We start from the raw sequence: 13,937 nt of genomic DNA, 5'->3' as shown, positions 1-13,937 counted from the left end.
GTTTTAATGCAAAACTTGTCTGAGATGTCTGAGCTTTCATGCAAAGCTTTCATGCAAAGCTTTCATGCAAAGCTTGATTTTTTTTCACTTTCCAAGAGAATTGATATAGCACCAGAGTAGATGTTTTGCAAGTTTAAAAGCTCCACTTCATAGTCACTGAGTATTACAGTTGTAAGGTACCTTGGAGCAGTGGTGGGATTCTAAAATCCCAACCACCGGTTCGCCCCCTGGCCCCCCTGCTGCGCTCCCCCTTATTTACCTGTCTGCTGTGCTGTGCAGGGCGCCCCCTTCCAAAGTTGGGCAGGCGGAAGGGGAGGCGAGGGAAGGCCATGCCAGGGACTGGCCGCCCGCCGATTGCACCACAGCCTTAGCTCCTGGTGAGGCCTGCCCCCTGGCCTTCGTTAAGGCCATCTCCTGCCCTCCCCAGGGCAGGAGGCAGCCTGAAATAAGGCTGAGGATGCTGGGCTCAGGTAAGCGCTGCAGTGCAGCTCCTGCCACCCCAGCCTTCATTCAGGCCATCTTCTGCCCTCCCCAGGGCAGGAGGCAGCCTGAACAAAGGCTGGGGAGATGGTGCTCAAGCAAGCGCCGCTGCGGCAGGCCGGTCCAGGAGCCGGCTTGGCCCCACGGTGCCCACCCCCCTGCCAGTGGTGGGATTACAACTGGTTAGCTACCGGTTCTACCAAACCAGTGCAAACTGGTTGAATCCCACCTCTGCCTTGGAGGTCATTTAGCCAATCCCAATGGCTCAGTACAGGAATACTATGGATACCTACAATGGGATTCAATACCTAAGATTTCCAGTTTAAGGATGCCAGCTAGAAAAATAGGGGGAATGTTTGTGGGGGAATCTTGGGAAGCAGCCAACTTCATTTGGTTAGATGGTTTTGATTTGACACAAGTAATGCTTCTTCTTTTTTAACTTTCACTTGTGCACATGACATCTTGTCTCCTCAAAATATATACCGATCATCAGCAGTTTCCTGCAGCTACTTACATTTCCACATCTGGACATTTAAGTCCATCTAGCAGATAAACATATATTACATGTACCAGCTTATATTCTGTACAGATGCAACAGATCTGACTAGCTTATCACTACTCAAGGGCAAATCTTTCCACACAATCTTCTCCTAATACAATAAATACAAAGGTGTTAACTCTCATGCATTACTTTTTCTCAAGGCAGAACTTCCATTACAGGCATATTTAATTTTCCGAGCATACAAGTGCAACATTTTGTACCTGGAAAAATTTGCACCTTCCCCTAAAGATTGCAGCAATGCAATTGCCCCATGAAAAGTGGACATAATATGGGCACTGAATAGTGGTTATTCTGTGAATATGAACAATGCAAACTAATGCTTTATACTAGACTTTCCTCCTGCTGTACCAATCTGATGCTTAAAAATAACAAGCACTAGCAAGGTTAAGCATGCCCCCCTCCAGTCATATACACAGCAGTATCTTCCATTTTTAAGAAATTTTGATTTTTTATTATAGCATTAGACTCTTGAAGGTAGAGTTTTTCAGCATTATAGAGAGGGAAAGCCTTTCTAGCTCTTTTCTTAGCATGAGATGGCATGTAGCTTTACAAAAATGGGTAAATAGCAGTATACCTATCCCTTTCCAGCCATGCCATTTTAATTTCTCCACAAATAAAGAGTGGATATTATGCTGCCTTTTGTGAATAAGGACTTAGTTGATCATCTCACAGTTTGATTATACATGACATTTTAAAAAGGAAACCTGAAGTAAGGATGCTTCTAGAATCTTAAATATTATCTTATTATTCCCAAGTTCTGGTTATTCAGGATCAGAAAAGAAGAAAACATTTCCACTCAACTTTCTCCTGTGCTTTTAGTCATCTGAGAGTTTATTATAAGCAGATTTTTGGAGACACTGTCTTGCGTGGAAGAAACAATAGAGCCACAAGAGCTTGAAGAAGCCATCAAGCTAAACATGAGTAGCTGCTCTTCATAAGTAAGCAAGATTCTGTTAAGGATTAAGTCACGATATGGAACACACCAGAAGCTGATAATTACACCAAAGAACGTGAATAGTAGGTAGCTCCAGAATATCCTAACCATTGGGCCAATCCAGCACTTTTTATCATCTAAAGAACCAGCAGCAATATTGCACTGGAAAAGGACTGTTAATTCTGTTTTATTGATGCAGCGGCTATAACCCTTATCCTTCCTCATTGATCCACACCAGTGCTTGTCATTGTCATGTATCACATAATGTCTAAAAATCCTCTTATGTTGCAGGTGCCAGCTCTGTTTATTTTGCAAAGCCAGAAATGGTATACTGATAATCACAGAAGAACATTCAATTCAGGAGAACTGAGGTGAAAAACAAAACATGACTTAACACCTTTATATCCCACTTCACTTTGGCTGTTGAGCACGAAAGCCTCTTTTAACCTGAAGTGATCATTCAACAAGATACATGTTCATTTAGCCTATTAACAGGTGGCAGAAATCAGGAAAATCCTTCTTTCTCAGTAAATATGCTAACAGTGTAAGGGCAGGTCTTCAGAATTAACTCCCACTTACTCCTCATTAGTGCACATAGGACTGCAGCCTTAGCTTTCCCACTACTTGCACTGATCTAGATCAGAAAGGGTGACATCTAAACTTGGGAATAACGACTGCAGACATCAAGACTAATTTTCTTTTAGGGAGTTGGAGAAGATGGCACCTTGTCATAGGAGCCTTTGAGAAGTGCTCCCAGTGTCTCCCACTGAGAGCTTATTAAGCAGGCTTAGGTGAGTGATTGTACGCCTAGCCTCCCAAAAGGGCCTCTAAATGTGATGGGGGGGTGGTAAATTTGATTAGTACATCTTCCTTTTGACATCTAGACAGTAGAAGAAAAGCTATAGGCAGCCTCCCCCCTTTTCTTTCTTGCTGTTTTTCTTTTCTGTTCTCTACTTTTCTCTACCCAATATTTAATTTGGATTCCTGGATTATAACAGAGAGTCTTGTTAATTTCTCCAGTATGCTTAAGATATAATATCAAGTTGAAGGAACTGAGCTAGTAAACTCATTCACAGCAAAAACTCTGCGTAAACTCATTCACAGCAAAAACTCAAACTGAAACTATTGAAGCAGCATTGGCCTACTCTCTCTCCAGAGTACAATTTCTTTTTTATTTGCGAAGAGAAACTTCTTCCAGAGAAGGAGTTTTACAAACATTGAGAAGATCCTCTCCTTCTCAAAGCCAGTCTTATTATCAGTTTCCAAGGGCTGGATGGCTTCTATTGCTCAGCTGTTTAGTTTTTCCTGGCCGGATTGTAAATTTTCTAGTAGTCATAAAGCTGTCTATGGAAGACTCTTTGAACTTTCCTACTAAATGGAACTCAAGCAAATACCTGTGCCTGAAATATATGGATTTTTGTCTTCTAAAGAACAGTTGGAAGCCAACATGATGCAGTGGTTAAGAGCAGGTGGATTCTAATCTGGAGAACCAGGTGTAAGGAATTCCAACGAGGCAGAAATAAAAGGCTTTTGGTTGAAAGACCATTTATTCAGACATCTTAGAAAGGACTTGGCCTCAGCGCAGACCGAACATCCCTTGATATAAGTCTCAATGTCTTTGCGCATGGCGCGCCACCAGAACTGGCGACGGGCCAGATGTAGCGTTTTGAGGAAGCCAAAATGTCCAGCCGACCTGGCATCGTGGCGGAAGCCGAGAACCTGCTTGCCGAGGAGGAAACGCGTATGCTGCATCCGGAACCGTTTGGCAAACGCCATCCTCAAAGCGTATCTGAAGTCTCCTTCCTCCGCTGGAAGGAAGTTCGCGGGCCAGCCTCTCGAGGATTCCCGCGGGAAGGGAGGCGATACTCAGAATGAAGCGAAGGGGGGAGGAGGAAGCGGAAGTCTGTGACCCTGATGACAGCCATACCCAGTTGGGAGGAGGAAACGCGATCTTAGCGGGATATCACAAGTAACGAAGAATTACGCCCCCCCCTCGGGAAAAGCGAGACAGCGCATCAAGCCAGTTTATTGGTTTTTTTCCAGGGAAAAAAATGGGCCCGGTGAAGGAGAAAGGCGAGGAGAAAAAATCAATAGCGTAGCTGCTTAGCGGACATTTTGAGAAATTGCCAGAAGAGGCGGTAAATTTTTTATGATCGACCAGAGCTTGGAAGGGATGTTTGGCCCCCTCAAGCCAGTGACGCATGAGTGCATGGCATACCTTGATAGCAACAGTCTCTTTATCCCCTACGGTCAGTTGAGCTCAAGAGCCGAAAACTTTTGGATATTAAGAAATAGCCTGCGGCACAAGTTTACCATCTTTATTTCTCTGCAAAGAGGGCTGGCGGCTGGCGCCTTGTCGATGCATCCACGTGAACGCTTCTGAAAGGAAGATTCGGAATCGGGGTGTTTCAAAATGGGTTACGGTAGTGAAAGCTGATTTCCAGATGCTGGAATGCCCGATTGACGTCCCTGAACCGAAGGAGAGGCGGAGCTTAGCAGCCTGTGAATCCTTGCCTTTGAATGCGTAAAAGAATCTGTGAGCGGAAGAAGGGCCAGTTTTAGCAGAATTGAGGTATAAAATCCGCGATAGAAATTGGCAAAACCAAGGAAGGATTGCCGTTCTTTTTCTGTTGGTGAAGGGCAGGCCATTTGAAGTACGGCGTCTACTTTTGCAGGATCCATTTTTTAAGCCGTCGGGGTGAGAATCCGATAGCCTAAATAGTCTATGGAGGACTGATGAAAGCAACACTTTTGACAATTTCGTGAAGAGATTGATATCAAGTAGCGTTGTAACACCTCTCGAACCAGGGCCTCATGCTCTTCCATAGTTTGTGAATAAATCAAGAACTTATCATCTAAGTACCCGACCACCCTTTATACAATAAATCTTGCAAAACCTCATTGATTAGGGCCATAAAAGCTCGGGGAGGCTCAACCAAACCCAGATAGCATTATTAAAGTATTCATATTGTCCAAATTTAGTATTAAGCAGCTGTTAAATGTTCATAGCGCTTCCGCCAATTCTGACTGACCCTGGCAAATAGGCCTCTCTTAAATCCAACTTAGTAAAAAATCCGGCCCTTGCCCGAAAGTGCATCCTAAGAAGGTCTTTGATTAAGGAGCCATGAGATATTTGTTGGACATGGAAACAGCATTTTAATCCGGATAATCAGTACAAAGTCTCAAAGGAGCCATCTTTTTCTTTACAAACAGAACAGAGGCGGCATGGGTGTGTTTGGTGGCTCGTCGTATGAATCAGCGAGCCAGATTCTTATCCAATGCAGACTCCTTTTCTTCTGTAGGGCTCATCGATGATTCTACCCTTGGGCAGTTGAGCTCCGGGCTGCAAAATGATTTTGCAATCGGTATCTCTATGGGGGGGTAACTGATCGCATTCTTGCTCCTGAAACACCCTGGCCAGATCTTTATAACTTTAATGTGGGATATCGATTGGGATTAGAAGTCGCGGCGTGTGTAAAGCGGTGGAAGCCAGCGGTTCAATGTCATTTGGAAGGCGGGTTTTCCCCACTTCATGTGCTCCCCGCGGGAAAGGTCAGTAATTCTGAGGTGGCTCTTTCAAATAATATTTGGCTCATATAATAACAACATGGCATGCCCAAGACAATGGAGTGTTTGGCCACTGGAGCAAGAAACGAAACTAATTTTTTCCCAATGGTCAGCGCCAGCGGAGCAAAACAGGTTCGCGTTTTGAATCGGGCCAGGCCTTCCGGCTCCAAGTGGTTGCCATCCATTTGAGTAAGCGGAATATAGGCTTCACTAGAATTCGGTCTAAGCCAAGTTCCTCAGCTACCTGCGACGCGCGTTAAGCAGTAGGAGCAGCCAGAATCCAGCAGTAGGGAGGCTATAATCGTGTATGCTTGGCAGGGTTGGCTAAAAGAAGGCTTGAATAAGTAATGGAAGTGGCTACCTTCCCGCTCCACGAATCTGGAGTAGGTCCCATGTGTCCGCTGAAGCGAAGATAGACAACCGCCACTTCCCCTCCTCAGTCCTCCTCGATGGTGGCTTTGGGCGAGCCTGGGGGGGAGGCAGACTTCGATGGAAGGCTTGGCAGAGAGTCGTGAGACGGAGCGGCGGGCTTCTGTTTTGGGGCAGTTAGCCAGATGGCCAGGACCACGTAATAGAGGCATAATCCCAGGCGACGGCGTTCAGATGTGGTCTCCGTGGAGCGGCTGGGCGCAGTTTGCGAGTTGTTGGGGCAACGTGGTGAGTTTGGACGTGAAGCGTCCCCGGTATGGCGTACTCTGAACAGGCTGCTACTTGTGATCCCAGATCGATCCACTCAGCGGCGGTCGCGGGATAGGGATAGCCGGAGGAGCACTGTCTCGAAGTTTGGTATTCATAGCCTCAAAGAAGTATTCACATTTCATGCGTTCCGGAGGCCAGTCAGGAGGAAGTTTGAAGTAGCATACAGATTCCGCGGTTACAGAATTCGGTAAAAGCGGTTGCCCTGCTGAATGGACTTTAACAATTACCGAATGGCCGTTTTCAGCATCCGGATCTTAGGCAACTGACGCGTGGGCTTAGAGAAATCCGGCCACTGTCGAAATATCATCAGCTTACGCAATTCATAAAGAGTCACAAACCAGTCAGCAGCCACCCATCCAAAGAGCCGGACCCGGAGTAATACATATCTTTCCGCGTTCAGGAAGCGATACAAATCATCCAAAATTCCTCCATAATAATGTCGTCCAGTTGCAGGATGAAGTAGGGAGGGTTTAGAAGCGGTCCGTCGAAAAGCGGGCAGGAGATAGAGGCCTATAATATCCTCTTTCAATAGCTCTTAGGGCCACGCTGGGGCTGTAGTTTAGCGGCTTCCAGGGCGGTGGGGCTGGGAGAGCAGGGGCACGGCTGAGTTACGCCAGTTGAGGAAGTAGAAGCGGGACCTTGCACGTCGTTCCTCCGGCGAAAGGAGGCAGCGGAAGTTGAAGTAGGACCTTGCGAAGCGTCGACCCCATGGCAGGGAAGCGGTGGTAAGCAGCTCTGAAGCCGAAGTGTAAGCACCGGCCGAGGTTCTTGCCATGCGTAATCCAGCTGCCTCTTCAGCTCTTGCTCCAAGGCGATGAAATTCTCTTTCTTTCGCGAGTTAAAAGGCATCTTGATGCGCATGTAAAGGCCATTTTTTCCGCGATCAGTTTTGCTTGTTCCATCGCGTTGAATAGCGCCAGTCAGCTTCGCTCGTTTGGATAGCCCTAATGCTTTGTAGCTGGCGTTCCAGATCCAGCTTGGAGTGATCAAGACCTTGTCATGGACCAATAAGGTTCTGCTGATACTGCGTTACGCTTCTTTGGCCGGTTCAGCTCGAGTTGGGCGATCCTTGCATTGTTGTTCATCGGTTCCTTTGCAGGCATTCCCGATCTTTTTTTGCAGCTGTTGGCGTTCCTCCTCCCAGAGTCTCGTTCGGTCCCATGCCTCTTTATCATCGGCAGTCTACAGCCACTTCATCGTCCCAACTTTCTCTGGACAGGAGGAAATAAATCTGGATAGGGAGTCAAGGTCTTCTTCCAGATTCACTCCTCTCGGATGGTAACTCCTCCGAAGTCCTCGAAGCGGCTCCACAGCCCGGCTCCATGGGAAGCCTCTGGCATCAATTGCTACAGGCCGGGGCTGGAAATCCAGATTGAGGAACGACGCAGGAAACCCCTCCCGATCCACCCGATCCTGATCTAAATCGCGTCCGGTTTTAGAGCTGTGGACTTGGGGCGGGCCTGTGCTGCTCTGCCACTGGGGGGATCGCCAGAACATCATCGAAGTATGAGTCAAGAATACCGTTCAATTGACTCCTGGGTGGCTGCATGAAGTGTAGTCAGACCCATCTCTTCGAAAACAGGTTGCATCTGGGGTTTTGTAATCCCACACGGAAGCTGGTGAGAATCCGATCCCACAGGCTCGATCCATAGAGCAGCCCCAAAGCGACTCCATGCAAATCCACATGAGTGCAGCAGCATCCCCTCATCCCAGCGAAGTAGGGAAGAACTCATGCTGGAGCGAGGGCCGGAGAGAGTCACCAGCGAGACCCCGTTCCCCACTGGTTCCTCAGAATCAGGAAGGGAAGGCTCCGGGAACCCTCTATGGGGGCTACCCGGCGCCTTCCACAGATTTCGAAGAATATTCCAATCTCTGCGTGTTAAAAGCACCGAGAGATCCACTGAGTGTTAAAAGAAAATAAAGATAGATTCCAGTCATAATGTAAGGAATTCCAGCGAGGCAGAAATATGAAGGCTTTTGGTTGAAAGACCATTTTATTCAGACATCTTAGAAAGCTCATACACCGCGGCATGACTGGAATGGGGCCTCCACGGCAAGCTACAGAGAATATAACCCCCTTGTCCCATCCCCTCCCAGTGTCTCCAGTCCCATTCTCATGGGAACGGAATTCTCATCTCACTCTATGAGATAAGCCCTCTAACAGTGTGGTTGCTGCGGATTCTGGCCCGTCGCCCGTGCCAGGGAACCCAGTCAAGGCCAAACGGCTGTGAAGAGATTCAGCACCACTGAGATCTTTACACCAGGTTTGATTCCCCACTCCTCCATCTGAGTGGCAGAGGCTTATCTGGTGAATCAGAAGTGTTTCTGCACTCCTACATTCCTGCTGGGTGACCTTGGGCTAGTCATAGTTCTTTGGAACTGTCTCAGTCCCACCTACCTCACAAGGTCATATGTTGTGGGGAGAAGAAGGGAAAGGAGCTTGTAAGCCACCTTGAGTCTCCTTAGAGGAGAGAAAGATGGGGTATAAATCCAAACTCTTCTTCTACTACTATAGAATTCACTTCATTGCAACTGATCAGTAATTACACTATGGCAGTCTTCTTTTGACATGCATCTCTACCTTACCACTGGAATGTTTTGCTACCCTTCTGCTCTCAACAACTGCCAAGTCACATAAACTGGTGAGCTACTCATCTCCTCAACAAAAATGCAAGGATCAAAAAAAATGTAAAACAGCACTCTCATGATGTTTATTAAGTCCAGCTTCCAGGATCTAATCAGGCCCTCTACTGTTATTATCTATGTAAAATGCTGCAAGGAAATCGTGTGGTACCAATACACCCATCTGTCTCTATCAACAGCTTTGAAAACTAATGGGCCATGTCATGTTCCCTAATAGGGCTGTCAATACATGAGATGGAACAAAACTGGAAATGTTAATCCAGCCTCCCCTGAACCCAGTTAAGATACAAAACAAACACAACATACAGAAACAAGCCCGACAGGTAACTGAACTGGGCTTATATCCACAGTTTTATGAATAGACCAGGGGTAGGGAACCTGCGGCTCTCCAGATGTTCAGGAACTACAATTCCCATCAGCCCCTACCAGCATGGCCAATTGGCCATGCTGACAGAGGCTGATGGGAATTGTAGTTCCTGAACATCTGGAGAGCCGCAGGTTCCCTACCCCTGGAATAGACTGTTCATTAGTATGCAATGTATTTATTTATTAGTTAATTTTTATTATCTAGGCTTGTTTTACATCTTGTCTTTCCACCCTGCAAGAAGAGGAGCCACAGCATCTCACAAAATGTACCACAAAGACAATAAAAAATTATCACCACCACAAAATAAACACACTGCCAAACTCCAGCTGCCAGAATCTTTAGCAGGAAGAGCTGCCCAATCAAACAGCATTACAAGATTTTCTGAATGGTGCTCATGAAGATAAGCCAACCACTAACAGAAGGCCATTAGATCAAGATGGGGAAGTGGCTAAAAAAGCCGTGAATGGACCAAAGCTACATCTAGCACCATAAGGGGGGGGGGGGGGGAGAATGGATCAGCAAGATGCTGCTGCTATGAGTAGTATAAATAGTGTTTGGGATTTATACAGTACTATAGCATGACTGTAGTTGGGACGAAAGTTGTGCTGGTGTGCTCAAGTTGTAAGCATAATGGCTAAGGACTGAATTTAAGTCAGACGTTAGGAAGTGCTCTCAGTCCTGCGCAGATGAGGTCCTCTTGCCTGTCACAGCCATGTTTACATTGAGCCTACGTTTAACAGAATGAGGAGGCAGAATAATCCAGACCACTTCTGAGTGCAAAGGGGGTATGTGTGCCATGCAAGTAACAAAAAAAATCAGCACAGCAGGTAAAGAAACCAGCACAGCAGCAGACTGTTTCTTACTGTGCTGGCTTCCCATATGCAGGACCCATCATTTAGACAGGTGAGCATTCAAAAATGAGACCCTCTCCACTTTCAGTGTGGCATACCTTCTGCCTACCTTCTAACTTTAGGATTTTTAAACGAGGCCTAAATTGCTTATGAACAATTATCCAATACCTTATGCTGGAATTCATTTTAAGACACAGCTTGAAAACTTGCAATTAATCAAATACATCAAGTCACACGACTATCTGGAGTTGTGGGTAAAATCATCCCAATTCCCTTCATCCTCTCCTAACTACTGACACTATCTCCTATATAGTTACATTTTTTACTTTCTGGATCAGGTCACCTGCTCTTTTACTTTAACTGCAAGCCCTGTGATCCACAACTTGTTTAAAGCTTACAAGAAAGAGTGCACACCCAGGATTTCCTTAGAGTTAAGACACTATTAATCTGCCACAGCCCACTTGGCAAAAACATATGATTCAATAAGTATTCAAGGAGTCATAAGACTCCTTTTTGTTTTGACAAATCTGTGTTAAGTGATCCCAGTTATGCATTCTAGAACACAAGAAATGCCTTGCTGAATCAGACCAAAGTCTAAAAAACAAAGTCAAGGCTTGTGGCCCTTTAAAGACCAAATGATTTATTATAGCACAAGCCTTCACAGGCTAAAGTAAGAATCAGAACAATTAACAGATGCCAGGTGGGTCACCAAGGCATTTGTTAGCATACCTTGCCTGCCGGCTGTTTAGCAAGTTTCAAAAAAAAAAAGCAGATTTTATTCTCTTTGCAGGCTGCCTCCCATTCATCACAGGGAATTCCGGAGGGCAGAATCCTTACTGTGAGGATGCTCTTACACTCTTTCTTCCCAAATGGCTATGGTGACCCTCATCCTAGCCTTTGAACTAGTTGCAAAGGAAAATAATTGGGATCTTCTACCAGCCTGCCTTTTACCTCCCAAAAACGTTCTCTCAGATTTTTCAGGTCTCAGTCCAGTCAACCTAATAGAGTTCAAGGCCAGTTAATTCTCCCAAGGGATTCCTTCCTTCCAGTCAAGTGTTCTTTAAGGGGTAAACCACACATCTGTTTTCCACCTTAGAACCTGGGAGAAGAAAGGTGCAAACCGCCCCAGGACTGAGAAACCACAACCAGCACTTGCACAGCTCGGAACTGAAGGGGTAGAGCTGCAGGCACCTGCCTGTCTTAGAGGATTCCCTAATTCACCAACTGTCCCCACCATCGGATGCTCCCCCGCCCTTGTCCCGAAGGCATTATTCCCCACGTGACTTGCTCCCCCCATCCCCGGCTGGCCTGTCGGGGGGAGTACCTTGGCAAGGCGCTCGAGGGCTTCCCCGTCGAGGCACGTGTGGTTGTCCAACAGCTGCCACTTCTGGTGCAGCAACCTCAGCGCCGTGTCGCGCTCCACCGGCCCCTCCATAGCCCAAAAAGCGGCGCTGCCCAGCAGCAGGTAAGCCAGGTAGGCGCACAGCAGCAGCAGCGTGGTGGGAAAGCGTCGTCGTCTTGCCTCAGGAGCGGCTCCCGGCGGCGTCCGGCGACCACAGTCTCTTCCTTGGCCGCCGCCACACATCTCTCCGCTCGGGTAGCCGCCGGGCAAACTTTCGACGGCGCGCCAGACTGCTTGGGAAGGCGGGGAAAAGGAAGGAGCCGCGTGGGCGGCCCCAAGTTCCCTCTGGAGCGGGGCTGCTGCTTCGGAGAAAAATCGAGTTCCTCTGCCCGGCGCTTGGCTTGGGAGGAGTTGTGCAGGCATCAGACGCGCCCTTTCCCAAATTGATTTTTTTTTTAAAAAAAGGACTAGTGTTCCTGTGATTTTGAACAGGTCGTGTGGGGAGGTTGTTGTTGACCCAAGAGTAGGTGAAGAGGAAGAGAGACTGCCTAGCTGCCTGCTGAAGCTTAAAGCCAATTTAGTAATTCCAAAGGATTGTGATAGCAAAAGAAAAGTCCCGTGGCACTTTAAATGAAACAGCTCACTTGTGCGGATATGCAAGAACAATGCTATTGCTCCAGTCCATGAGATAAATAATATAAATATACCATATGCTTGCTTTCAGGAAGAAACTGCTACTTATAGCAAAGAGGTCATTGTGCAACTTTTGCAGAAATTTAGTCACGAGAATAATATTAGCCTATGACGGAACTTGATCCTCCTGCTGTGGCAGTCCAGCTATTTAACCCAGTTGCCTCGGTTCAGCCCAATGAGCCCATGAAGGCACTAGATGTTGAAAGGAGGTGACAAGTAAGGAAATCCTCACTCTAAAGGCATTTCTAGACTTTGGCTTTAGGTTTAGGAACTGGAGGTGCAGTTTCAGTTCACACTCATTTTGGGTTTCCAGCTCCAGATTGGGAAATACCTGGATATTTGGGGGGATGAAACATGAGGAGGGGGGTGTTGTGGGAGAGACTTCGGTGGGGGATAATGCCACACTCCACCTTCCAAACTGGTAATTTTTTCCATGGGAACTGCAAATCCTAGGAGGTCTCAAGCCACCACCTGGAGTTTGGGAACTGTAATTTACAGAGTATTTTAGGGCAGTCCTATATGGGAGATGGCTTTTCAGAATGGACTGATGGCTGTTCAGGACAGTCTTATATGGGAGAAAGGGGAAATATTTCTTGTATATATGAAGATGTAGGAGTTGTTCCTAAAGTCTGCAAGATATGCATTAGGAGAAAGGGAGAAAGTACTTTAAATTTCTTACTGGCACTGTCTCTCTTGTGGGGCTCCAAGCAACCAGTTTTATACTTGATAACCAGTGTACTTTCAACTTGACAGAAACTGGTCAATAATTTCCTTTTTCTCTTTCCATGTGACAAACAAAAAGCACTAGGAAGCAGGGTTGGAAACACAAACAAAGCTACCGTAGCAGAAGAGGATGTCATGGTAAAATTCACATCCCCAATAGAACTTGAAGGCATTTGGGTGGAAGGGCAAGAGGTGGAAGGGCAAGAAGGGCAGAATCTCACGATCTAGTGTCAGCAACCAGATTGACTTGGGGAAAAAATGACTGTTGTGTTGAATTGCTAATTTATTTGTTTAGCTGATTTATAGTCCACCTTTCTTACTGAGGCTTACTGAAGAAATGCCCAAGAGAGTTAAGGGTGAACTGGTCTCAGATGATGAGCAAACTGACAGTTCTCATGCAAACTAATTTATTAGGTGCTGCCTCACAATGCGGACATTGTCTGCTCCTGGCCTCTGGATATAGTGTGCTATATTATCTGGATATAGTGTGCTCCTGGCCTCTGGATATAGTGTGCTATATTATCTGGATATAGTGTGCTATATTATAGTGTGCTATATTATTTATTTATTTATGATTTGATTAATATGTTCCCTTCTACACGGTGGGCCCAGGGTAGCTTATAGGAATATAAGCTACCCTGGGCACACCGTGTAGAAGGGCACATATTAATCAAATCATAAATAAATAAATAATATAGCACACTATAATGTGGAGAATGTAGGACAATTCATGAGTAGGTTAGTAGATACGGGGGACACAGAGGATTGAAGCTTCAGTTTGAGAAACTGAGCTAATTCAGGATATACAGTATAAATGGCAGTTCTGGGTGTGTGCATCTATCTTCTATCATCTTTGTGGTTGCTGTTTGGAAAATTTCAAGTTTTTTCTTAAAATAGAGTTTTACTTTGCAACTATTTAAAAATAAACTCTGTTTAGAGCAATACCAATATAAACATTTGCCAGAACCAAATGACATTATGTAAAAATGAACTTCTTTTTGTTTTTGGCAGAGAGAGTACTTCTAATGGTAAGTAGTCCATCCTCATGCAATTCTGAGGAAGGAAGTGGCTCCAAA

General features: G+C 46.0%; 1 protein-coding gene across 1 annotated transcript in view; it reads right to left on the bottom strand.

Moving 5' to 3' along the window:
• The window catches only part of KCNK17 (potassium two pore domain channel subfamily K member 17), a 45,781-nt gene extending 34,070 nt beyond the window's left edge, over positions 1–11,711 (bottom strand). The window contains exon 1 of the mRNA XM_048507056.1: positions 11,428–11,711. Within this exon, the coding sequence (XP_048363013.1) occupies positions 11,428–11,688 (261 nt within the window). The 5' untranslated portion in view covers positions 11,689–11,711. The remainder of the gene's footprint in view (positions 1–11,427) is intronic.
• Positions 11,712–13,937: the final 2,226 nt, after the last annotated feature.

This window comes from Sphaerodactylus townsendi, linkage group LG01 (genome assembly GCF_021028975.2).
Source record: "Sphaerodactylus townsendi isolate TG3544 linkage group LG01, MPM_Stown_v2.3, whole genome shotgun sequence".
In the NCBI taxonomy this organism is placed as follows: Eukaryota; Metazoa; Chordata; class Lepidosauria; order Squamata; family Sphaerodactylidae; genus Sphaerodactylus; species Sphaerodactylus townsendi.
This window is presented reverse-complemented; position numbering and strand designations above follow the sequence as displayed.